Raw genomic sequence first — 26,103 nt, forward strand, 5'->3', positions numbered from 1 at the left:
ACTCCGGGATCTACCCTCTGTATATGTATAGTGTGCCAGGAGTGCGTACTCTTCAGTCTACCCTCTGTATATGTATAGTGTGCCAGGCGTGCGTACTCCGGGGTCTACCCTCTGTATATGTGTAGTGTGCCAGGTGTGGGTACTCTGCGGTCTACCCTCTGTATATGTATAGTGTGCCAGGCGTGCGTACTCCGGGGTCTACCCTCTGTATATGTATAGTGTGCCAGGTGTGGGTACTCCAGGTCTACCCTCTGTATATGTATAGTGTGCCAGGCGTGCGTACTCCGGGGTCTACCCTCTGTATATGTATAGTGTGCCAGGTGTGCATACTCCGGGGTCTACCCTCTGTATATGTATAGTGTGCCAGGAGTGCGTACTCCGGGGTCTACCCTCTGTATATGTATAGTGTGCCAGGTGTGGGTACTCCGCGGTCTACCCTCTGTATATGTATAGTGTGCCAGGCGTGCGTACTCCGGGGTCTACTTTCTGTATATGTATAGTGTGCCAGGTGTGGGTACTCCGGGGTCTACCCTCTGTATATGTATAGTGCTTCAGGCAGGCGTACTCCGGGGTCTACCCTCTGTATATGTATAGTGTGCCAGGCGTGCGTACTCCGGGGTCTACCCTCTGTATATGTATAATGTGCCAGGTGTGCGTACTCCGGGGTCTACCCTCTGTATATGTATAATGTGCCAGGTGTGCGTACTCCGGGGTCTACCCTCTGTATATGTATAGTGTGCCAGGCGTGCGTACTCCGGGGTCTACCCTCTGTATATGTATAGTGTGCCAGGCGTGCGTACTCCAGGGTCTACCCTCAGTATATGTATAGTGTGCCAGGTGTGGGTACTCCGGGGTCTACCCTCTGTATATATATAGTGTGCCAGGCGTGCGTACTCCGGGGTCTACCCTCTGTATATGTATAGTGTGCCAGGTGTGGGTACTCCGGGGTCTACCCTCTGTATATGTATAGTGTGCCAGGAGTGCGTACTCCGGGGTCTACCCTCTGTATATGTATAGTGTGCCAGGTGTGCGTACTCCGGGGTCTTCTCTCTGTATATGCATAGTGTGCCAGGTGTGGGTACTCCGGGGTCTACCCTCTGTATATGTATAGTGTTTCAGGCATGCGTACTCCGGGTCTACCGTCTGTATATGTATAGTGTGCCAGGTGTGCGTACTCTGGGGTCTACCCTCTGTATATGTATAATGTGCCAGGTGTGCGTACTCCGGGGTCTACCCTCTGTATATGTATAATGTGCCAGGTGTGCGTACTCCGGGGTCAACCCTCTGTATATGTATAGTGTGCCAGGCGTGCGTACTCCGGGGTCTACCCTCTGTATATGTATAGTGTGCCAGGCGTGCGTACTCCAGGGTCTACCCTCTGTATATGTATAGTGTGCCAGGTGTGGGTACTCCGGGGTCTACCCTCTGTATATACATAGTGTGCCAGGCGTGCGTACTCCGGGGTCTACCATCTGTATATGTATAGTGTGCCAGGTGTGGGTACTCCGGGGTCTACCCTCTGTATATGTATAGTGTTTCAGGCATGCGTACTCCGGGGTCTACCCTCTGTATATGTATAATGTGCCAGGTGTGCGTACTCCGGGGTCAACCCTCTGTATATGTATAGTGTGCCAGGCATGCGTACTCCAGGGTCTACCCTCTGTATATGTATAGAGTGTCAGGTGTGCGTGCTCCGGGGTCTACTATCTGTATATGTATAGTGTGCCAGGTGTGGGTACTCCGGGGTCTACCCTCTGTATATGTATAGTGTGCCAGGTGTGCGTACTCCGGGATCTACCCTCTGTATATGTATAGTGTGCCAGGAGTGCGTACTCCGGGGTCTACCCTCTGTATATGTATAGTGTGCCAGGTGTGGGTACTCCGCGATCTACCCTCTGTATATGTATAGTGTGCCAGGCGTGCGTACTCCGGGGTCTACCCTCTGTATGTGTATAGTGTGCCAGGTGTGGGTACTCCGGGGTCTACCCTCTGTATATGTATAGTGTTTCAGGCAGGAGTACTCCGGGGTCTACCCTCTGTATATGTATAGTGTGCCAGGCATGCGTACTCCGGGGTCTACCCTCTGTATATGTATAGTGTGCCAGGCATGCGTACTCCGGGTCTACACTCTGTATATGTATAGTGTGCCAGGCGTGCGTACTCCGGGGTCTACCCTCTGTATATGTATAGTGTGCCAGGCGTGCGTACTCCGGGGTCTACCCTCTGTATATGTATAATGTGCCAGGTGTGCGTACTCCGGGGTCTACCCTCTGTATATGTATAATGTGCCAGGTGTGCGTACTCCGGGGTCTACCCTCTGTATATGAATAGTGTGCCAGGCGTGCGTACTCCGGGGTCTACATTCTGTATATGTATAGTGTGCCAGGCGTGCGTACTCCGGGGTCTAACATCTGTATATATATATAGTGTGCCAGGTGTGGGTACTCTGGGGTCTACCCTCTGTATATGTATAGTGTTTCAGGCATGCGTACTCCGGGGTCTAACCTCTGTATATGTATAATGTGCCAGGTGTGCGTACTCCGGGGTCTACCCTCTGTATATGTATAGTGTGCCAGGCATGCGTACTCCAGGGTCTACCCTCTGTATATGTATAGAGTGCCAGGTGTGCGTGCTCCGGGGTCTACCCTCTGTATATGTATAGTGTGCCAGGCGTGGGCACTCCGGGGTCTACCCTCTGTACATGTATAGTGTGCCAGGTATGCGTACTCCGGGCTCTACCCTCTGTATATATATATAGTGTGCCAGGTGTGGGTACTCCGGGGTCTACCCTCTGTATCTGTATAGTGTGCCAGGTGTGCGTACTCTGGGGTCTACCCTCTGTATATGTATAGTGTGCCAGGCGTGGGCACTCCGGGGTCTACCCTCTGTATACGTATAGTGTGCCAGGCGTGCACACTCCGGGGTCTACCCTCTGTATATGTATAGTGTGCCAGGCGTGCATACTCCGGGGTCTACCCTCTGTATAAATATAGTGTGCCAGGTGTGGGTACTCCGGGGTCTACCCTCTGTATATGTATAGTGTGCCAGGAGTGCGTACTCCGGGGTCTACCCTCTGTATATGTATAGTGTGCCAGGTGTGGGTACTCCGGGGTCTACCCGCTGTATATGTATAGTGTGCCAGGCGTGCGTACTCCAGGTTCTACCCTCTGTATATGTATAGTGTGCCAGGTGTGCGTACTCCGGGGTCTACCCTCTGTATATGTATAGTGTGCCAGGTGTGGGTACTCCGGGGTCTACCCTCTGTATATGTATAGTGTGCCAGGTGTGGGTACTCCGGGATCTTCCCTCTGTATATGTATAGAGTGCCAGGCGTGCGTACTCCAGTGTCTACCCTCTGTATATGTATAGTGTGCCAGGCGTGCGTACTCCAGGGTCTACCCTCTGTATATGTATAGTGTGCCAGGTGTGGGTACTCCGGGGTCTACCCTCTGTATATGTATAGTGTGCCAGGCGTGCGTATTCCGGGGTCTACCCTCTGTATATGTATAGTGTGCCAGGAGTGGGTACTCCGGGGTCTACCCTCTGTATATGTATAGTGTGCCAGGTGTGCGTACTCCGGGGTCTACCCTCTGTATATGTATAGTGTGCCAGGCATGCGTACTCCGGGGTCTACTCTCTGTATATGTATAGTGTGCCAGGAGTGCGTACTCCGGGGTCTACCCTCTGTATATGTATAGTGTGCCAGGTGTGCGTACTCCGGGGTCTACCCTCTGTATATGTATAGTGTGCCAGGCATGCGTACTCCGGGGTCTACCCTCTGTATATGTATACTGTGCCAGGTGTGGGTACTCCGGGGTCTACCCTCTATATATGTATAGTGTGCCAGGTGTGCGTACTCCAGGGTCTACCCTCTGTATATGTATGGTGTGCCAGGCGTGCGTACTCCGGGGTCTACCCTCTGTATATGTATAGTGTGCCAGGTGTGCGTACTCCGGGGTCTACACTCTGTATATGTATAGTGTGCCAGGTGTGGGTACTCCGCGGTCTACCTTCTGTATATGTATAGTGTGCCAGGCGTGCGTACTCCGGGGTCTACCCTCTGTATATGTATAGTGTGCCAGGTGTGGGTACTTCGGGGTCTACCCTCTGTATATGTATAGTGTTTCAGGCATGCGTACTCCGGGGTCTACCCTCTGTATATGTATAGTGTGCCAGGCGTGCGTACTCCGAGGTCTACCCTCTGTATATGTATAGTGTGCCAGGCTTGCGTACTCCGGCGTCTACCCTCTGTATATGTATAGTGTGTCAGGTGTGCGTACTCCGGGGTGTACCCTCTGTATATGTATAGTGTGCCAGGCGTGCGTACTCCGGAGTCTACCCTCTGTATATGAATGGGTGTGCCAGGTGTGCGTACTCCGGGGTCTACCCTCTGTATATGTATAGTGTGCCAGGTGTGGGTACTCTGGGGTCTACCCTCTGTATATGTATAGTGTTTCAGGCAGGCGTACTCCGGGGTCTACCCTCTGTATATGTATAGTGTGCCAGGCATGCGTACTCCGGGGTCTACCCTCTGTATATGTATAGTGTGCCAGGCATGCGTACTCCGGGGTCTACACTCTGTATATGTATAGTGTGCCAGGCGTGCGTACTCCGGGGTCTACCCTCTGTATATGTATAGTGTGCCAGGCGTGCGTACTCCAGGGTCTACCCTCTGTATATGTATAGTGTGCCAGGTGTGGGTACTCCGGGGTCTACCCTCTGTATATATATAGTGTGCCAGGCGTGCGTACTCCGGGGTCTACCATCTGTATATGTATAGTGTGCCAGGTGTGGGTACTCCGGGGTCTACCCTCTGTATATGTATAGTGTTTCAGGCATGCGTACTCCGGGGTCTACCCTCTGTATATGTATAATGTGCCAGGTGTGCGTACTCCGGGGTCTACCCTCTGTATATGTATAGTGTGCCTGGCATGCGTACTCCGGGGTCTACCCTCTGTATATGTATAGTGTGCCAGATGTGCGTACTACGGGGTCTACCCTCTGTATATGTATAGTGTGCCAGGTGTGGGTACTCCGGGGTCTACCCTCTGTATATGTATAGTGTGCCAGGTGTGCGTACTCCGGGGTCTACCCTCTGTATATGTATAGTGTGCCAGGAGTGCATACTCCGGGGTCTACCCTCTGTATATGTATAGTGTGCCAGGTGTGGGTACTCCGCGGTCTACCCTCTGTATATGTATAGTGTGCCAGGTGTGGGTACTCCGGGGTCTACCCTCTGTATATGTATAGTGTTTCAGGCAGGCGTACTCCGGGGTCTACCCTCTGCATATGTATAGTGTGCCAGGCATGCGTACTCCAGGGTCTACCCTCTGTATATGTATAGTGTGCCAGGCATGCGTACTCCGGGGTCTACACTCTGTATATGTATAGTGTGCCAGGCGTGCGTACTCCGGGGTCTACCCTCTGTATATGTATAGTGTGCCAGGCGTGCGTACTCCGGGGTCTACCCTCTGTATATGTATAATGTGCCAGGTGTGCGTACTCCGGGGTCTACCCTCTGTATATGTATAGTGTGCCAGGCGTGCGTACTCCGGGGTCTACCCTCTGTATATGTATAGTGTGCCAGGCGTGAGTACTCCAGGGTCTACCCTCTGTATATGTATAGTGTGCCAGGTGTGGGTACTCCGGGGTCTACCCTCTGTATATATATAGTGTGCCAGGCGTGCGTACTCCGGGGTCTAACATCTGTATATATATAGTGTTCCAGGTGTGGGTACTCCGGGGTCTACCCTCTGTATATGTATAGTGTTTCAGGAATGCGTACTCCGGGGTCTACCCTCTGTATTTGTATAATGTGCCAGGTGTGCGTACTCCGGGGTCTACCCTCTGTATATGTATAGTGTGCCAGGCATGCGTACTCCAGGGTCTACCCTCTGTATATGTATAGAGTGCCAGGTGTTCGTGCTCCGGGGTCTACCCTCTGTATATGTATAATGTGCCAGGTGTGCGTACTCCGGGGTCTACCCTCTGTATATGTATAGTGTGCCAGGCGTGCGTACTCCGGGGTCTACCCTCTGTATATGTATAGTGTGCCAGGCGTGGGCACTCCGGGGTCTACCCTCTGTACATGTATAGTGTGCCAGGTATGCGTAGTCCGGGCTCTACCCTCTGTATATATATAGTGTGCCATGTGTGGGTACTCCGGGGTCTACCCTCTGTATCTGTATAGAGTGCCAGGTGTGCGTACTCTGGGGTCTACCCTCTGTATATGTATAGTGTGCCAGGCGTGGGCACTCCGGGGTCTACCCTCTGTATACGTATAGTGTGCCAGGCGTGCGCACTCCGGGGTCTACCCTCTGTATATGTATAGTGTGCCAGGCGTGCATACTCCGGGGTCTACCCTCTGTATAAATATAGTGTGCCAGGTGTGGGTACTCCGGGGTCTACCCTCTGTATATGTATAGTGTTTCAGGCATGCGTACTCCGGGGTCTACCCTCTGTATATGTATAGTGTGCCAGGCGTGCGTACTCCGAGGTCTACCCTCTGTATATGTATAGTGTGCCAGGCTTGCGTACTCCGGCGTCTACCCTCTGTATATGTATAGTGTGTCAGGTGTGCGTACTCCGGGGTGTACCCTCTGTATATGTATAGTGTGCCAGGCGTGCGTACTCCGGGGTCTACCCTCTGTATATGTATGGGTGTGCCAGGTGTGCGTACTCCGGGGTCTACCGTCTGTATATGTATAGTGTGCCAGGTGTGGGTACTCTGGGGTCTACCCTCTGTATATGTATAGTGTGCCAGGCGTGCGTACTCCGGGGTCTACCCTCTGTATATGTATAGTGTGCCAGGTGTGGGCACTCCGGGGTCTACCCTCTGTATATGTATAGTGTGCCAGGTGTGCGTACTCCGGGGTCAACCCTCTGTATATGTATAGTGTGCCAGGTGTGCGTACTCCGGGGTCTACCCTCTGTATATGTATAGTGTGCCAGGCGTGCGTACTCCGGGGTCTACCCTCTGTATATGTATAGTGTGCCAGGTGTGCGTACTCCGGGGTCTACCCTCTGTATATGTATAGTGTGCCAGGTGTGGGTACTCCGGGGTCTACCCTCTGTATATGTATAGTGTGCCAGGTGTGGGTACTCCGGGATCTTCCCTCTGTATATGCATAATGTGCCAGGTGTTGGTACTCCGGGGTCTACCCTCTGTATATGTATAGTGTGCCAGGCGTGCGTACTCCGGGGTCTACCCTCTGTATATGTATAATGTACCAGGTGTGGGTACTCCGGGGTCTACCCTCTGTATATGTATAGTGTGCCAGGTGTGCGTACTCCGGGGTCTACCCTCTGTATATGTATAGTGTGCCAGGTGTGCGTACTCCGGGGTCTACCCTCTGTATATGTATAGTGTGCCAGGTGTGGGTACTCCGGGGTCTACCCTTTGTATATGTATAGTGTGCCAGGCGTGCGTACTCCGGGGTCTACCCTCTGTATATGTATAGTGTGCCAGGAGTGCGTACTCCGGGGTCTACCCTCTGTATATGTATAGTGTGCCTGGTGTGGGTACTCCGCGGTCTACCCTCTGTATATGTATAATGTGCCAGGCGTGCGTACTCCGGGGTCTACCCTCTGTATATGTATAGTGTGCCAGGTGTGGGTACTCCGGTGTCTACCCTCTGTATATGTAGAGTGTTTCAGGCATGCGTACTCCGGGGTCTACCCTCTGTATATGTATAGTGTGCCAGGCGTGCGTACTCCGGGGTCTACCCTCTGTATATGTATAATGTGCCAGGTGTGCGTACTCCGGGGTCTACCCTCTGTATATGTATAATGTGCCAGGTGTGCGTACTCCGGGGTCTACCCTCTGTATATGTATAGTGTGCCAGGCGTGCGTACTCCGGGGTCTACCCTCTGTATATGTAAAGTGTGCCAGGCGTGCGTACTCCAGGGTCTACCCTCTGTATATGTATAGTGTGCCAGGTGTGGGTACAACGGGGTCTACCCTCTGTATATATATAGTGTGCCAGGCGTGCGTACTCCGGGGTCTACCATCTGTATATGTATAGTGTGCCAGGTGTGGGTACTCCGGGGTCTACCCTCTGTATATGTATAGTGTTTCAGGCATGCGTACTCCGGGGTCTACCCTCTGTATATGTATAATGTGCCAGGTGTGCGTACTCCGGGGTCTACCCTCTGTATATGTATAGTGTGCCAGGCATGCGTACTCCAGGGTCTACCCTCTGTATATGTATAGGGTGCCAGGTGTGCGTACTCCGGGGTCTACCCTCTGTATATGTATAGTGTGCCAGGCGTGGGCACTCCGGGGTCTACCCTCTGTACATGTATAGTGTGCCAGGTATGCGTACTCCGGGCTCTACCCTCTGTATATATAGTGTGCCAGGTGTGGGTACTCCGGAGTCTACCCTCTGTACATGTATAGTGTGCCAGGCGTGGGCACTCCGGGGTCTACCCTCTGTACATGTATAGTGTGCCAGGTGTGCGTACTCCAGGGTCTACCCTCTGTATATGTATAGTGTGCCAGGTGTGGGTACTCCGGGGTCTACCCTCTGTATATGTATAGTGTGCCAGGCGTGCGTACTCCGGGGTCTACCCTCTGTATATGTATAGTGTGCCAGGTGTGGGTACTCCGGGGTCTACCCTCAGTATATGTATAGTGTGCCAGGCGTGCGCACTCCGGTGTCTAACCTCTGTACATGTATAGTGTGCCAGGTGTGCGTACTCCGGGGTCTACCTTCTGTATATGTATAGTGTGCCAGGTGTGCGTACTCCGGGGTCTACCCTCTGTATATGTATAGTGTGCCAGGTGTGCGTACTCCGGGGTCTACCCTCTGTATATGTATAGTATGCCAGGTGTGGGTACTCTGGGGTCTACCCTCTGTATATGTATAGTGTGCCAGGCATGCGTACTCCGGGGTCTACCCTCTGTATATGTATAGTGTGCCAGGTGTGCGTACTCCGGGGTCTACTCTCTGTATATGTATAGTGTGCCAGGTGTGGGTACTCCGGGGTCTACCCTCTGTATATGTATAGTGTTTCAGGCATGTGTACTCCGGGGTCTACCCTCTGTATATGTATAGTGTGCTAGGTGTGCGTACTCCGGGGTCTACCCTCTGTATATGTATAGTGTGCCAGGAGTGCGTACTCCGGGGTCTACCCTCTGTATATGTATAGTGTGCCAGGTGTGGGTACTCTGCGGTCTACCCTCTGTACATGTCTAGTGTGCCAGGAGTGAGTACTCCGGGGTATACCCTCTGTATATGTATAGTGTGCCAGGTGTGGGTACTCCGGGGTCTACCCTCTGTATATGTATAGTGTGCCAGGTGTGCGTACTCCGGGGTCTACCCTCTGTATATGTATAGTGTGCCAGGTGTGGGTACTCCGGGGTCTACCCTCTGTATATGTATAGTGTGCCAGGTGTGGGTACTCCGGGGTATACCCTCTGTATGTATATAGTGTGCCAGGCTTGGGTACTCCGGGGTCTACCCTCTGTATATGCATAGTGTGCCAGGCATGCGTACTCCGGGGTCTAGCCTCTGTATATATATAGTGTGCCAGGCGTGGGTAATCCGGGATCTACCCTCTGTATATGTATAGTGTGCCAGGCATGTGTACTCCGGGGTCTACCCTATGTATATATATAGTGTGCCAGGCGTGGGTACTCCGGGGTCTACCCTCTGTATATGTATAGTGTGCCAGGTGTGGGTACTCCGGGGTCTACCCTCTGTATATGTATAGTGTGCCAGGCATGCGTACTCCGAGGTCTGCCCTCTGTATATGTATAGTGTACCAGGCGTGGGTACTCCGGGGTCTACCCTCTGTATATGTATAGTGTGCCAGGCATGCGTACTCCGGGGTCTACCCTTTGTATATATATAGTGTGCCAGGCGTGGGTACTCCGGGGTCTACCCTCTGTGTATGTATAGTGTGCCAGGCGTGGGTACTCCGGGGCCTACCCTCTGTATATATATAGTGTGCCAGGCGTGGGTACTCCGGGGTCTACCCTCTGTATATATATATAGTGTGCCAGGCGTGGGTACTCCGGGGTCTACCCTCTGTATATGTATAGTGTGCCAGGCATGCGTACTCCGGGGTCTACCCTCTGTATATGTATAGTGTGCCAGGTGTGGGTACTCCGGGGTCTACCCTCTGTATATGTATAGCGTGCCAGGCATGCGTACTACGGGGTCTACCCTCTGTATATGTATAGTGTGCCAGACGTGGGTACTCCGGGGTCTAGCCTCTATATATGTATAGTGTGCCAGGCATGCGTACTCCGGGGTCTACCCTCTGTATATATATAGTGTGTCAGGTGTGGGTACTCCAGGGTCTACCCTCTGTATATGTATAGTGTGCCAGACATGCGTACTCCGGGGTCTACTCTATGTATATGTATAGTGTGCCAGTTGTGGGTACTCCGGGGTCTACCCTCTGTATATGTATAGTGTGCCAGGTGTGGGTACTCCGGGGTCTACCCTCTGTTCATGTATAGTGTGCCAGGTGTGCGTACTCCAGGGTCTACACTCTGTATATGTATAGTGTGCCAGGTGTGGGTACTCCAGGGTCTACCCTCTGTATATATATAGAGTGTGCCAGGTGTGGGTACTCCGGGGTCTACCCTCTGTATATATATAGTGTGCCAGGCGTGGGTACTCCGGGGTCTACCCTCTATAAATGTATAGTGTGCCAGGCATGCGTACTCCGGGGTCTAGCCTCTGTATATATATATAGTGTGCCAGGCGTGCGTACTCCGGGATCTACCCTCTGTATATGTATAGTGTGCCAGGTGTGCGTACTCCGGGGTCTACCCTCTGTGTATGTATAGTGTGCCAGGTGTGCGTACTCCGGGGTCTACCCTCTGTGTATGTATAGTGTGCCAGGCATGCGTACTCCGGGGTCTACCCTCTGTATATGTATAGTGTGCCAGGAGTGCGTACTCCGGGGTCTACCCTATGTATATGTATAGTGTGCCAGGTGTGCGTACTCCGGGGTCTACCCTCTGTATATGTATAGTGTGCCAGGCATGCGTACTCCGGGGTCTACCCTCTGTATATGTATAGTGTGCCAGGTGTGGGTACTCCGGGGTCTACCCTCTGTACATGTATAGTGTGCAAGGCGTGGGCACTCCGGGGTCTACCCTCTGTATATGTATAGTGTGCCAGGCGTGCGTACTCCAGGGTCTACCCTCTGTATATGTATGGTGTGCCAGGCGTGCGTACTCCGGGGTCTACCCTCTGTATATGTATAGTGTGCCAGGTGTGCGTACTCCGGGGTCTACCCTCTGTATATGTATAGTGTGCCAGGTGTGGGTACTCCGCGGTCTACCCTCTGTATATGTATAGTGTGCCAGGCGTGCGTACTCCGGGGTCTACCCTCTGTATATGTATAGTGTGCCAGGTGTGGGTACTCCGGGGTCTACCCTCTGTATATGTATAGTGTGCCAGGCGTGCGTACTCCGGTGTCTACCCTCTGTATATGTATAGTGTGCCAGGCTTGCGTACTCCGGCGTCTACCCTCTGTATATGTATAGTGTGTCTGGTGTGCGTACTCCGGGGTGTACCCTCTGTATATGTATAGTGTGCCAGGCGTGCGTACTCCGGGGTCTACCCTCTGTATATGTATGGGTGTGCCAGGTGTGCGTACTCCGGGGTCTACCCTCTGTATATGTATAGTGTGCCAGGTGTGGGTACTCTGGGGTCTACCCTCTGTATATGTATAGTGTGCCAGGCGTGCGTAATCCGGGGTCTACCCTCTGTATATGTATAGTGTGCCTGGTGTGGGCACTCCGGGGTCTACCCTCTGTATATGTATAGTGTTTCAGGCATGTGTACTCCGAGGTCTACCCTCTGTATATGTATAGTGTGCCAGGAGTGCGTACTCCGGGGTCTACCCTCTGTATATGTATAGTGTGCCAGGTGTGGGTACTCTGCGGTCTACCCTCTGTACATGTCTAGTGTGCCAGGAGTGAGTACTCCGGGGTATACCCTCTGTATATGTATAGTGTGCCAGGTGTGGGTACTCTGGGGTCTACCCTCTGTATAAGTATAGTGTGCCAGGTGTGCGTACTCTGGGGTCTACCCTCTGTATATGTATAGTGTGCCAGGTGTGGGTACTCCGGGGTCTACCCTCTGTATATATATAGTGTGCCAGGCTTGGGTACTCCGGGGTCTACCCTCTGTATATGCATAGTGTGCCAGGCATGCGTACTCCGGGGTCTAGCCTCTGTATATATATAGTGTGCCAGGCGTGGGTACTCCGGGATCTACCCTCTGTATATGTATAGTGTGCCAGGCATGCGTACTCCGGGGTCTACCCTATGTATATATATAGTGTGCCAGGCGTGGGTACTCCAGGGTCTACCCTCTGTATATGTATAGTGTGCCAGGTGTGCGTACTCCGGGGTCTACCCTCTGTATATGTATAGTGTGCCAGGTGTCGGTACTCCGGGGTCTACCCTCTGTATATGTATAGTGTGCCAGGCATGCGTACTCCGAGGTCTACCCTCTGTATATGTATAGTGTGCCAGGCGTGGGTACTCCGGGGTCTACCCTCTGTATATGTATAGTGTGCCCGGCATGCGTACTCCGGGGTCTACCCTTTGTATATATATAGTGTGCCAGGCGTGGGTACTCCGGGGTCTACCCTCTGTATATGTATAGTGTGCCAGGCGTGGGTACTCCGGGGTCTACCCTCTGTATATATATAGTGTGCCAGGCGTGGGTACTCCGGGGTCTACCCTCTGTATATATATAGTGTGCCAGGCGTGGGTACTCCGGGGTCTACCCTCTCTATATGTATAGTGTGCCAGGCATGCGTACTCCGGGGTCTACCCTCTGTATATGTATAGTGTGCCAGGTGTGGGTACTCCGGGGTCTACCCTCTGTATATGTATAGTGTGCCAGGCATGCGTACTCCGGGGTCTACCCTCTGTATATGTATAGTGTGCCAGACGTGGGTACTCCGGGGTCTACCCTCTGTATATGTATAGTGTGCCAGGCATGCGTACTCCGGGGTCTACCCTCTGTATATATATAGTGTGTCAGGTGTGGGTACTCCAGGATCTACCCTCTGTATATGTATAGTGTGCCAGGCATGCGTACTCCGGGGTCTACTCTATGTATATGTATAGTGTGCCAGGTGTGGGTACTCCGGGGTCTACCCTCTGTTCATGTATAGTGTGCCAGGTGTGCGTACTCCAGGGTCTACACTCTGTATATGTATAGTGTGCCAGGTGTGGGTACTCAAGGGTCTACCCTCTGTATATATATATAGTGTGCCAGGTGTGGGTACTCCGGGGTCTACCCTCTGTATATATATATAGTGTGCCAGGCGTGGGTACTCCGGGATCTACCCTCTGTATATGTATAGTGTGCCAGGTGTGCGTACTCCGGGGTCTACCCTCTGTATATGTATAGTGTGCCAGGTGTGGGTACTCCGGGGTCTACCCTCAGTATATGTATAGTGTGCCAGGCGTGCGTACTCCGGTGTCTACCCTCTGTACATGTATAGTGTGCCAGGTGTGCGTACTCCGGGGTCTACCCTCTGTATATGTATAGTGTGCCAGGTGTGCGTACTCCGGGGTCTACCCTCTGTATATGTATAGTGTGCCAGGTGTGGATACTCTGGGGTCTACCCTCTGTATATCTATAGTGTGCCAGGTGTGCGTACTCCGGGGTCTACCCTCTGTATATATATATGTATATATATATATATATATATATATATATAGTGTGCCAGGTGTGCGTACTCCGGGCTCTACCCTCTGTATATGTATAATGTGCCAGGCATGCGTACTCCAGGGGTCTACCCTCTGTATATGTATAGTGTGCCAGGTGTGCGTACTCCGCGGTCTACCCTCTGTATATGTATAGTGTGCCAGGTGTGGGTACTCCGGGGTCTACCCTCTGTATATGTATAGTTCGCCAGGTGTGGGTACTCCGCGGTCTACCCTCTGTATATGTATAGTGTGCCAGGTGTGGGTACTCCGGGGTCTACCCCCTGTATATGTATAGTGTGCCAGGTGTGGGTACTCCGTAGTCTACCCTCTGTATATGTATAGTGTGCCAGGCGTGCGTACTCCGGTGTCTACCCTCTGTACATGTATAGTGTGCCAGGTGTGCGTACTCCGGGGTCTACCCTCTGTATATATATAGTGTGCCAGGTGTGCGTACTCCGGGGTCTACCCTCTGTATATGTATAGTGTGCCAGGTGTGGGTACTCCGCGGTCTACCCTCTGTATATGTATAGTGTGCCAGGTGTGGGTACTCCGGGGTCTACCCTCTGTATATGTATAGTGTGCCAGGTGTGGGTACTCCGTAGTCTACCCTCTGTATATGTATAGTGTGCCAGGTGTGGGTACTGCCCGCGACCAATCACCTATTTGGGTGGCAAATTTGAATATCGGCCGCGACCAATCAGCACAGCGGTGTTTAAATGTGGAGCCAAGATCGGTGATTGGTCGCGGCCGATATTTAAATTTGGCGGCCAAATCGGTGATTGGTCGCGGGCAGTGCCTGCGACCAATCAGCGATTTTTAACACAAATGTCCGGACCTTTGTAACACCATGCGGGTACTGTGGGGACATCAGCGGCTAGGGTGTGACGGGAGGATCGGGGAGCGACGCTGCGGGTCGGGATACTTCTGCTCCGAGCGCCCGCTCATGTCCCGGGTTCTCGCAGCGGAAGTATCCGCACAGGCAGCGCCGCTGACATCCATACGGCTAGGGTGTGAAGGGAGGACCGGGGAGTGGCGCTGACATCCAATTGCTCGCGGACGCTATTTAAAAGTGCCGCACAAATCGGTGATTGGTCGCGGTCTTGGCCCACGACCAATCACGGATCTTGCCGCAAAAGTTAAACACTACGGTGCTGATTGGTCGTGGACACTGCCCGCGACCAATCACCGATTTGGGCGCCACATTCAAATATCGGCCGCGACCAATCACCGATCTTGGCCCCACATTTAAACACTGCTGTGCAGATTGGTCGCGGACGCTATTTAAATGTGGCGCCAAAATCGGTGATTGGTCGCGGACGATATTAAAATTTGGCGCCCAAATCGGTGATTGGTCGCGGGCAGCGTCCGCGACCAATCAGCACAGTAGTGTTTAACTTTCGCCGCAAGATCAGTGATTGGTCGCGGGCCAAGTCGGCGACCAATCACCGATTTGTGCGGCACATTTAAATAGCGGCCGCGACCAATTGGATGTCAGCGTCGCTCCCCGGTCCTCCCTTCACGCCCTAGCCGCATGGATGTCAGCGCCGCTGCCTGTGCGGATACTTCCGTTGCGAGAACCCGGGACATGAGCGACTGCTCGCAGCAGAAGTATCCCGACCCGCAGCGCCGCTCCCCGGTCCTCCCTTCACACCCTAGCCGCTGATGTCCCCACAGTATCCGCATGGTGTTACAAAGGTCCGGGACATTTGTGTTAAAAATCGCTGATTGGTCGCTGGCGCTGCTCGCGACCAATCACCGATTTGGGCGCCAAATTTAAATATCGGCCGCGACCAATCACCGATCTTGGCTCCACATTTAAACACCGCTGTACTGATTGGTCGCGGACGCTATTTAAATGTACCGCCAAAATAGGTGATTGGTCGCGCACAGCGTCGGCGACCAATCAGCACAGCGGTGTTTGAATTTGCCGCCAAGATCGGTGATTGGTCGCGGCGCTAAAGTTAGACACCGCTCTGCTGATTGGTCGCGGCCGCTGCCCGCAACCAATCACCGATTTGGGCGCCACATTTAAATAGCGGCCGCGACCAATCACCGATCTTGCCGCCACATTTAAACACTGCTGTAATGATTGGATGCGGACGCCGGACGCACCCAATCAGCGAGATTGGCGCCAAATTTAAACAACGCTCTGATGATTGGTTGCGGACTCCAGCCGTGACCAATCAACGAGATTGGCGCCAAATTTAAACCTCACTCTGCTGATTGGTCGCAACCACCGGCCACGACCAATCTGCGTTTTTTGTGCCAAATTTAAAAAACGCTCTGCTGATTGGTCACTGTCGCCGGCCGCGACCAATCAGCAGCATTGGGGCCAAATGTAAACCCCGCTCTGCTGATTGTTCGCGGTCGCCAGCCTCGACCCATCAGCATTATTGGTGCCAAATTTAAACCCTGCTCTGCTGATTGGTCGCGGTTGTCGGCCGTGACCAATCAGCAGTATTGGCTCCAAATTTAAACCTCACTCTGCTGATTGGTCGTAACCACCGGCCGCGACCAATCTACGCTTTTTGTGCCAAATTTAAACACCGCTCTGCTGATTGGTCGCGGCCGGCGACCAATCGGCGATTTTGGCGCCAAATTTAAACCCCGCTCTGCATCGCTCTGCTGATTGGTCGCGGTCGCCGGCCGCGACCAATCAGCACTATTGTCGCCAAATTTAAACACCTCTTTGCTGATTGGTCGCGACTAATCAGCGATTTTGGTGCCAAATTTAAACAAGCTCTCCAGTCCTCACTAACACGGTCCGCTGATTGGTCGCGGCCGCCGCCCGCGACCGATCATCGATATTGCCGCCAAATTTAAACACAGCTTTGCTGATTGGTCGCGGTTGCTGAACGCGACCAATCAGCGATTTTGGCACAAAATTTAAACACAGCTCTGCTGATTGCACCCGGTCGGCCGCATACCTATTCTAGAATACCCGATGCATTAGAATCGGGCCACCATCTAGTGTTTAATATTTGCCAAATGCCAGAATAATGAGAGAGAGAGAATGTTTTAAGATATTTTTATTACTTATTGCAAAGTCAGAAGTTTCCATGGATTTCATTAGTATTTGGTCCCATTGCCCTTACACTGAATGACTTGGGTCACACGTTTGGGATCTCCTTCCACAGCTTCTCACAATAGTTGGTGGGAATTTGGGCCGATTCCTCCTGATAAAACTGGTGTAACACGCAAGGTGTTAGACATGGCCCATAAAGCATGTGTTAGGTGGTCCTCCAGAGGTTTTACTGGCCCGGTTGTCATCGAGAAATACTGAATTATTGTAGGTCCAGTCCCTCCTACCAGCTGACCTCCCCAGTGGCTCCCTTCCATAGCCCCTTAGTGCTGTTGCTCATCATTGAGGTCCCGTTTGATTGCATAACCATGGATCTAGTGGGACCACTGGTCAAGTCTGCCAGCGGGCATCAGTATATACTGGTGGTCCTGAACTATGTTACGCGGTATCTGAAGACTGTACCACTACGAAACTCCTCCTCCAAGTGTATAGCTTGGGAGTTGATCAATATCTTTTCCAGAATGGGGTTGCCCAAGGAGATCCCAACGGACCAAGGAACCCCATTCACGTCAAAGGTGATGAGAGAGTTGTGCAAAACTCTGCAAATCACACAACTCAGGACCTCAATCTACCATCCACATATGGATGGTTTGGTGGAAAGGTTTAATAACAACTTGAAGGCCATGTTGAGGAAGGTCATAGAGAAGGACGGCCGAGGCCGTTTATTGTCGTATCTTTTGTTCTGTATCAGAAAAGTCTCACAGGCCTCTACTGGTTTCTCCCCTCTTGAGCTATTGCATGGCCGACACCCCCGTGTGCTCCTGGATGTAGCGAGGTAGACCTGGGTAGACCTGGGAGGCAGCGTCTACACCCTACAGGAGTGTAATCGGACATGTGGCCCAAATGCAAGAGAGAATTGCCGAGGTGATGCCCATTGTGAAAGAACACCCCTCCAAGCACAAGAGGCACAGTCTAGGGTGTACAATAGATCGGCGAGGGTGAGACACTTCAACCCTGGGGATAGGGTACTGGTGCTGGAACTTACGGTCGAGAGCAAATTTCTGGCCAAGTGGCAGGGCACCTATGAAGTAGTTGAAAAGGTCGATGACGTCAACTATAAAGTCCACCAACCAGGGAGAAGGAAGCCCTACCAGATGTACCACGTCAAACTGATTAAGACATATTGAGATAGGGAGCCAATGGAAGCTCCATGTTTGGCAGCTAAGTCTGAAGCCGACATAAAAGAAGTCAAGGTGGCAGAGTTGTTATCAGGTGCTGAAAAGCATTGGTGCAATGAGTTGCTACATCGGAATAGAGACCTCTTCTCAGAATTACCAGGTAGTCCTCAGGTCATAGACAATGAGGTGCTCACAGAGCCTCATGTTCGGGTAAACTTGAAGCCGTATCGGGTTCCCGAAACCCGCCAAAAAAAGTGATCTTGAAAGAGGTGAAGTGGATGCTGAGCCTGGAAGTCATTGAAGAATCCAAGAGTGGCTGGTCCAGTCCCACAGTCTTAGTGCCGAAACCAGATGGAGAATGGCAGTTTTGCAATAACTATAGGAAGCTGAATGAGGTCCCTAAGTTCGATATGGATCCAGTTCCCCGTGTCGATGAACTGTTTGAAAGGCTAGGGCCGGCCCGGTACATTGCCACCCTTGACCTCAAGAAAGGGTATTGACAAATTCCCATGTCCCAAGATGCCAAGGAGAAGATGGCCTTCTCAATGCCAGTCAGTTGTTTCCAGTACACAAGGATGCCATTTGGGTTGAAAGGAGCGCCGGCCACCTTCCAGAGAGCCATGAACAGGATCCTAGCTCCCCACAAACTGGATGACATTGTGATCTTCAGCCAGGATTGGGGAAACCATCTGAGCAAAGTCCAGGCGATACTTGATGCTCTACGGAAGGTGGGGTTTTCCATATAACTGATGAAATGTGCCATGGGCATGGAAGAAGCTAAATACTTGTGCTATGTCATAGGCAGGGGCGAAATAAAACCCCAAATATAGTTGATGCAATCCAGAATTGGCCACATCTGCTCTCAAAGAAGCAGGTCAGAGCATTCCTGAGCATCGTGGGCTACTACCGCCGGTTTATCCTTAACTTTGCCATGATAGTCGTCCCTTTGACGTACCTCCTTAAAGGGATGAAGTCGGCTACGGCTAAGAGGTCTCCAGAAGGTGAGATGGCCTTTCAGGAAATGAAGCTAGCCCTTTCTAAATAGCTAGTGTTGGTGGCACAGGACTTCTCAAAGGCGTTTGTGGTCTAGACAGACGTGTCAGATTTCGGGCTGACAGCTGTCTTATCAGAAGAGGCGAACGGGGAAGAGTACCCCATAATGTATCCTAGTCGATGGTGTGGATCTCCATGGAGCAAAGACAACACAATGCCCACTTGTTGACTCTCAGATCCAGAGGATACAGGACGTAGGCAAAAGTATAATTAACACGTGGCAGAAAAAACAGAAAACGAACTTCTGTCCCTATCAAAGCAATCCAGCAACTTTACTTTGGGCTCAACCGAGATGCTCTGCAGAACGGAGTCCTTCGTAACAGCAGAACATGGGAGCTGTTGTTGATGTTAGAACCCTCTTGTTAGTTTTTTCTATCTTGTGTTTTGCGGTCATGTGACCATCTGCCTTTATATTCCAGCTCCGCCCTTCTGGCTTTGCTGGACTTCAGTGTTGTTTGACTGTTTCTCTAGCCAGGTGCTTCGGTGCCTTTCTCTGTCAGTTCGCTTGGTCCTCTGGGACCTTTAGTACTTTTTGTCAGTTTGTCTTTTGTGTTCTACAACAACTTCTGTTTAGGAGGTGTCCCATTTTTGTCCCAGTCCTTAGTACTTTTAGGGACCCCTCCCTTATTTCTATAGGTCTTCGTTCAGACAAGCCGAGGACTAAGGCGGGTCTGTTCACTAGGAACAGGCAGCCCGCTACATCGTAGGGATTCAGCTTAGTCTTACTGTAGGGACAGCTTTCCCCTATCTTTCCTTAGTACTTGTTGCAGATCATAACAGTTGACGCTTGTCAAAGAACACAGTCTGGGGATTGCGGGGGAGTCAAGTAGATACACCCGCTGTTACCTTTTTGTCAAGAACAGCCCTCTGCTGCCCCCCATCATCAGGACATTTACGCAATTGACTGACGAATAACGGATGAGGTCACGGCTGTTTCCAATACTAGGCCGTTTATTGGGGAACTCACAATGACCGTATTGTATATATACAACAGATTCCAACACATGAATATATGTATACTTCAGTACGGTCACTACCAACTCCACAAGAACCCAAGAAAGATTATTAGCTGCTGTAGCGTCGGCGTCCCTGCCTCCTGCTAGGCAGGGACGCTGTTCCCCTCACCTCTCCGCTCCGTGCCCGGCGTCCTCCTCCCGCTCTGCTGGCAGCGCGCGCTGCTTCCCGGCCACTGTGCTTAGGGCGCGCGCGCTCCCCCTCTCTTAAAGGGGCCGCGCGCGCCGTCCTAAGGAGTCCCCGGCCAATGGCCAGAGGACCTCACCATATATAAGGCACCTCCTCCAAAATGGAGGTGCCCGAGCAATGTTGTTGCATAGCCTATCACTCTGCTTCAGCCCTCAGGTCCCGTTACAGTTACCTGCCAGTTACCTGCCAGATTCCTGCTTGATACCTGCCTGTTACTTGTCTTTCTACTTGCATTCCTGCGGTCCGACAGTCTGCCTACCAGCCCTGCCAGTCTGTCTATGGATCTGATTGCCCGCTCACCTGGGAGCGCTCATCTGCTACCTGCCTGCTAGCCTACCTGGAGGCTCTGCCGTCACGTGCTGTGACCACCTGCCTGTCCAGAGACTCTTACCCGCTCACCTGGGAGCGCCCGCCTGCTACCTGCCTGCTAGCCTACCTGGAGGCTCCGCCGTCACGTGCTGTGACCACCAGCTTGTCCAGAGACTCTTACCCGCTCACCTGGGAGCGTCCGCCTGCTACCTGCCTGCTAGCCTACCTGGAGGCTCCGCCGTCACGTGCTGTGACCACCTGCCTGTCCAGAGACTCTTACCCGCTCACCTGGGAGCGTCCGCCTGCTACCTGCCTGCTAGCCTACCTGGAGGCTCCGCCGTCACGTGCTGTGACCACCTGCCTGTCCAGAGACTCTTGCCCGCTCACCTGGGAGCGTCCACCTGCTACCTGCCTGCTAGTCTACCTGGAGGCTTAGCCGTCACTTGCCGTGACCTCCTGCCCTTCTACCCAGAGACTGTCCTCGTCACTTGCCGTGACTACCTGCCCGCCTACCCTGGGAGCCACCCGCTTCCTTACAAGGACTGCCCCTTTGTATCGTTGCTCAGAGGTTCCACCTCCCAGACCTGTTACAGCTGCCACCACCAATCGTTTTACAGGCCGACTGGACGCCCGTTACAGGTAGCGTACGGCAATCATTGTTGCGGTTTACAGGGCAAAAGTAACAGAGCTGTTACATTTTATATTTAATCCAGAAAGATAGGCAGTGTTTATAAAAAAATATACAAGATGATACAAAATGGGAACAAGACAATACGATATATACAATTACATAAAATAAAAGGGATAATGAAAAAACTTACTAAACTGGTCACAGAAAGGGCTCAGAGCTTAGCGAAGGGAAGCACTTCAATTGATGACTGGTCATGGGATATGACTTCACTTTCAGAAAATTTCCAACTTCCAGGATATCTTCGTCTCTGAAGATCACAGGCGTTCAATATTGACTTTATCGTTTTGATCATGATTTTACTTTTACGTAGGGACCAAATATGACCTGGTTTGCACCATCTATCAGCCATCTACCATTATTCAATGTTCCTACACTGATGCCAGATAATGTGTCACCTCCGTCTCTTCGCTACGACGCCGAAAATCTATATCGCCTAAATATCGGATTTATACAGAATCCAAGATTCCTATCTGGATGATGGAGACACCACAGCTGGAGAGATTCTTTCATCATAGTAGCCAAGGCGTATCATAATGCACTGATGGGCTGGCTCTAATGTTATGAACGTGTTCACACTCACACCAGGGAAACGCCGCACCTGTTACACAGTTTTAGAAAAAAGCAATATCAGCTCACTCTTGTTGGAAACTCCCTATGGGTTTCAGTGTTGGAAGCACAAGATCACGTCTCTGCCAGACGTCAATTATACTTGCAAGAAAGGTTGAGGATCCAGCTTCAATCCATAAAATCCATAAAGTTTTATTGTTTCTTTTTAAACATACCAAGCCCTACTGCATATACCTTAGCATAGGTGTGAATTGGGGATAAGGGGTATGAGGAAAACGCCCTATGTTTTCTTAGACTCGGCTAGATAAAACTCCACATCTACACCCAACTGGTCCCTGTACAGACTAGAAAGGAAGGCCATAGTTGCACAACTAAAAAACACCACCTCAGATCTGGCTCCCTAAAAGGCCGTTCAGGGGTTTCTCGTACTTCCTTAGGAAACAAGGGGAAGCCATAACACACTACCAAGAAGGGGAAAGAAAAGTGTAAAGTAACATACGAAAACCCAGGGTGAGAAACTAAAACATGTTCATAAAGGGGAGAGAGGGAAAGTTAAGGAGCATCAAAAATAAAACAAACAAGTATAGGCTCCCAGAAACCTAAGAGTGGTAAAGGTGCTGGCTCCCAGAAACCTAACAGTGGTAAAGGTGCTGGCTCCCAGAAACCTAACAGTGGTAAAGGTGCTGGCTCCCAGAAACCTAACAGTGGTAAAGGTGCTGGGAAGTAATGCAAACTAACTTACTGCAAGAATACAACTGGAGTTCACCCAGCAAGGTAAACCCCTAAGACAAAGAGCTGGAGCTCCTAAGTATATATCTAGCAGGAAATATAGCCAGCAAGGAAATGCAGAGAAAGTATAGTATATAAAGCTCCATCCAGAACATGATAAGGCAGACCAAAATGGGAAATTGGAAAACACCTGGAAAATAGCAAACTAAGAATGGAGAATAAGGACAAAGGAACAATCAGCAGTTGGAAAGTGAAGGAAAAGAGCAATATCTCAACAGGCAGAAGAACTGAGCATGAAGCAACAGGTCAGTGGATCAAATCCCAAAACCGAGCCATGAGAGGCTGATGAGGAACTTTTTGACCATAATTCAAAAAGGTGCAAAGCCGACAACGCTCATCACCAGAAGATCACCATCCCCACAGTGAGGCATGGCGGGGGCACCATTATTCTCTGGGGATGTTTTTGTCAACTGGAACTCGGGCTTCACACAAGGTGCAAGGGAATTATGAACAGTTCCAAATATCAGTGAAACTTACATCAAAACCTTCCGGCCTCTGCTAAAAAGCTGAAGATGAGAAGGAATTTCACCTTTCAGTGACAACAACCCTAAGCAACCTCCAAATCACCAAAACGAAGGGCTTCTCCAGAAGAGGGTGGAAGTCCTGGAATAGCCCAGCCTTAGTCCAGAACTGAACCCAAAAGACAATCTGTGGTGACCTGAAGAGGGCGCTGTACACAGAAGATGCCCCCTCAATCTGACAGATGTGTGGAGCTACTGCAAGGAATAGGGGGCAGAGATTACCAATTCTAGAAGTGCCGTGCTGATAGACCCCGACCCAAAAAGACTGAACGCTGCTCGAAATTCACAGGGGACCTCAATAAAGTATTAGTGTAAGGGTGTGCAGATTTATGGTATTGCATTATTTTAATTCTTTATTTTACTTTTTCCATTCGGAAAGATTTCAGTTTGTTTCTCTAAGGATTTGTACAGGTGATGGCAACATTAAAGGGGGTAAAAATTCAGAAATAATTATTTTTGGTAGGAATATATTACATGACAAATCCCTGGTATTTACCAGGGGCATGTAGACTCTTGGGAGCTCTCTCTCATCCTGGTAGATTATTTCTCTGTTTGAGCCTCTTTTCTTAGGTTGACTTCAGCAGGCTGTCCCGCAGGGGCTGCTTCTTAGTGGCCATTACATCCTCCAGGTTTAGTTACAGCTGCTCTGTGATAAGGTTAAATCGCTCCATGTGCATGATTTGCAACTGTTTGACAGCTTTATTACATGTGAGGAACGTGTAAGAAATAGACATTCCCCCCATGTAATAAAACTGTCAAACAGTCGTAAATCATGCACACGGGAGCGATTCAACCATATCACCGAGCAGCTGTAAATACTCGGAGCTCGGCTCGAGCATACTCGGACAGAACATACTCGCTGAACACTAATTATTACCTGTAAATCCATCTAATGAGGGATTTATTTTCACAACTTGAACCTCTGCATTAGAGATCGACCTCTACAAAACTATTGTCTTCAAAAATTTTGCTGCTCGTCTCACCGTCTAAGAAGAGCTCGAAGTCATGAAAAGACTCCAGACATACGAATAAGGAGAAAGGAAAAATGGTATTATGGAAGGATATGACTTGGAAAAACTAAACTACCTATCAAAATGTCTCGTGCTGCTGTTTATATAGATGTATAAGGTGCTCTGCGGAGATATACGGAGATATGTGATGATGATTTGTGGAGATCTACAGTGATGTATGGAGATATAGAAACAAATGATGGAGAGAAGTCAAGAAACCAAAACTTTAAAGACTCCAAAGATAAACCCATCTAGTATTATAGATATGAAGAGAGGACTGGCATACCCTGCATGTGCCCGCAGCCTGTGTGGCCCGGAGGCGCGTTACCTTTGACCCTGAGCTTGGTGCTGCTCTCGATCCCTTTACATGTGAAGGTGACGTCGGCTTGGTCCTGGTGTTGGGTAACTCTCTTGATGAGCAGCATGTGTGTGTTCTTCACCCGCGTCACCACATACTGGTCGTTACTCGCAACCACCGTCCCATTTATGGTCCAAGAGCCGGAAGACACCGTGGTGAGGTCAACGGAGAACGTGGCCTCTCCACCGACCACGGCTTCGACCGGCTTAAGAGGAGTCTTAATGGAGGGAACTGGTTCTAGAACAGACAAGAATGCAACAGACTGAATTCCCCTGTTATCATCCTCTACACCTGGGGGTCCGGGGCTGACAAATGAATGACCTACCAAGGTACAATGTCCCCGGGAACTCCAGGTGGGGGCTCTGTCCATAGCTGTTCAAGGCACTGACCCGGAAGTGGAAGCTCCCTTCATCAGGAACATGGCTGACAATGAACTCCGGGGTGGGCACATTTGGGGATTCGTGACACCTCACCCAGTTCATGGCTCCAAGCTTTTTCCGTTCTACAATGTACCCATCAATGGGCACGGGCCTGTCCATTGGGGGAGGGGACCAGGCCAATTTTACAGACATTTCAGTCTTGTCCGTCACCACAGGGTTAATGGGGGCATTAGAAGGAGGTTTTCTTAAAGCTGGAAAGGGAAAAAAAAAATCAACATTTTGTTGAAGTCTCTGACATCTGGCAATACTCTGCTGATCTCCGGCTAGATACTCACTGGTGACGGTGAACTGCGTGGACGTCTTACACTCGTCGGCCATGAAGGCAATCTCGCCAGAGTCGCTGTTCTTGCACTCGCGGATGATCATGGTGTGCTGCTTCTCCACGGAGGTAATGGAGATGCGCCCACCAGGGACCACATTCTGCCCATTAATGGTCCACCTGACCTTATCTACGTCATTGTCCAGCTCTACACAGAAGATGGCCGTGTCACTGACCGGGACCGCTGTCCTGCGCGGAAGCTTCTTTATAATGTTACCTACAGGGCAGGAAGTAACGAGGTGGCTGTCACTACACCATGATAATCCAGATACCCCCAGTAAATATCCAGTAAAACCCCCATCCTCCAGATCCAGAGACATGTGCTATTCTCCAGTCACCTCCAGAGCTGCAGTCACTATTCTGCTGTTACATCATGTCTTATCCTCCAGTCACCTCCAGAGCTGCGGTCACTATTCTGCTGTTACATCATGTCTTATCTTCCAGTCACCTCCAGAGCTGCAGTCACTATTCTGCTGTTACACTGTGTCTTAGCCTCCAGTCACCTCCAAAGCTGCGGTCACTATTCTGCTGCTACATCATGTATTATCCTCCAGTCACCTCCAGAGCAACGGTCACTATTCTGCTGTTACTTATTTTATTAGCCTCCAGTCACCTCCAAAGCTGCAGTCACTATTCTGCTGTTACATCATGTCTTATCCTCCAGTCACCTCCAGAGCTGCAGTCACTATTCTGCTGTTACATCATGTCTTATCCTCCAGTCACCTCCAGAGCTGCAGTCACTATTCTGCTGTTACATCGTGTCTCATCCTCCAGTCACCTCCAGAGCTGCAGTCACTATTCTGCTGTTACACTGTGTCTTAGCCTCCAGTCACCTCCAAAGCTGCGGTCACTATTCTGTGACTGTACCATGTCACAGGACATACCTCTGCGCCAGTCTGGTGTCGGTGGAGTTGTCTCCATATCTCATCTTTACTCCCCATGTACTCTGT

General features: G+C 51.0%; 1 protein-coding gene across 1 annotated transcript in view; it reads right to left on the minus strand.

Annotated features, from left to right (window-relative positions):
- OBSCN (obscurin, cytoskeletal calmodulin and titin-interacting RhoGEF) overlaps positions 1-26,103 on the minus strand; it is a 528,918-nt gene that overhangs the window by 433,799 nt on the left and 69,016 nt on the right. Inside the window, exons 4-6 of the mRNA XM_073676881.1 lie at positions 25,110-25,370; positions 24,720-25,025; positions 24,365-24,631 (exon numbers count right to left, since the gene is read on the minus strand). Coding sequence (XP_073532982.1) covers positions 24,365-24,631; positions 24,720-25,025; positions 25,110-25,370 — 834 coding nt within the window. The remainder of the gene's footprint in view (positions 1-24,364; positions 24,632-24,719; positions 25,026-25,109; positions 25,371-26,103) is intronic.

Source organism: Phyllobates terribilis, unplaced genomic scaffold (assembly GCF_046119375.1).
Source record: "Phyllobates terribilis strain yellow unplaced genomic scaffold, ASM4611937v1 Scaffold_4__5_contigs__length_816908805, whole genome shotgun sequence".
NCBI lineage: Eukaryota > Metazoa > Chordata > Amphibia > Anura > Dendrobatidae > Phyllobates > Phyllobates terribilis.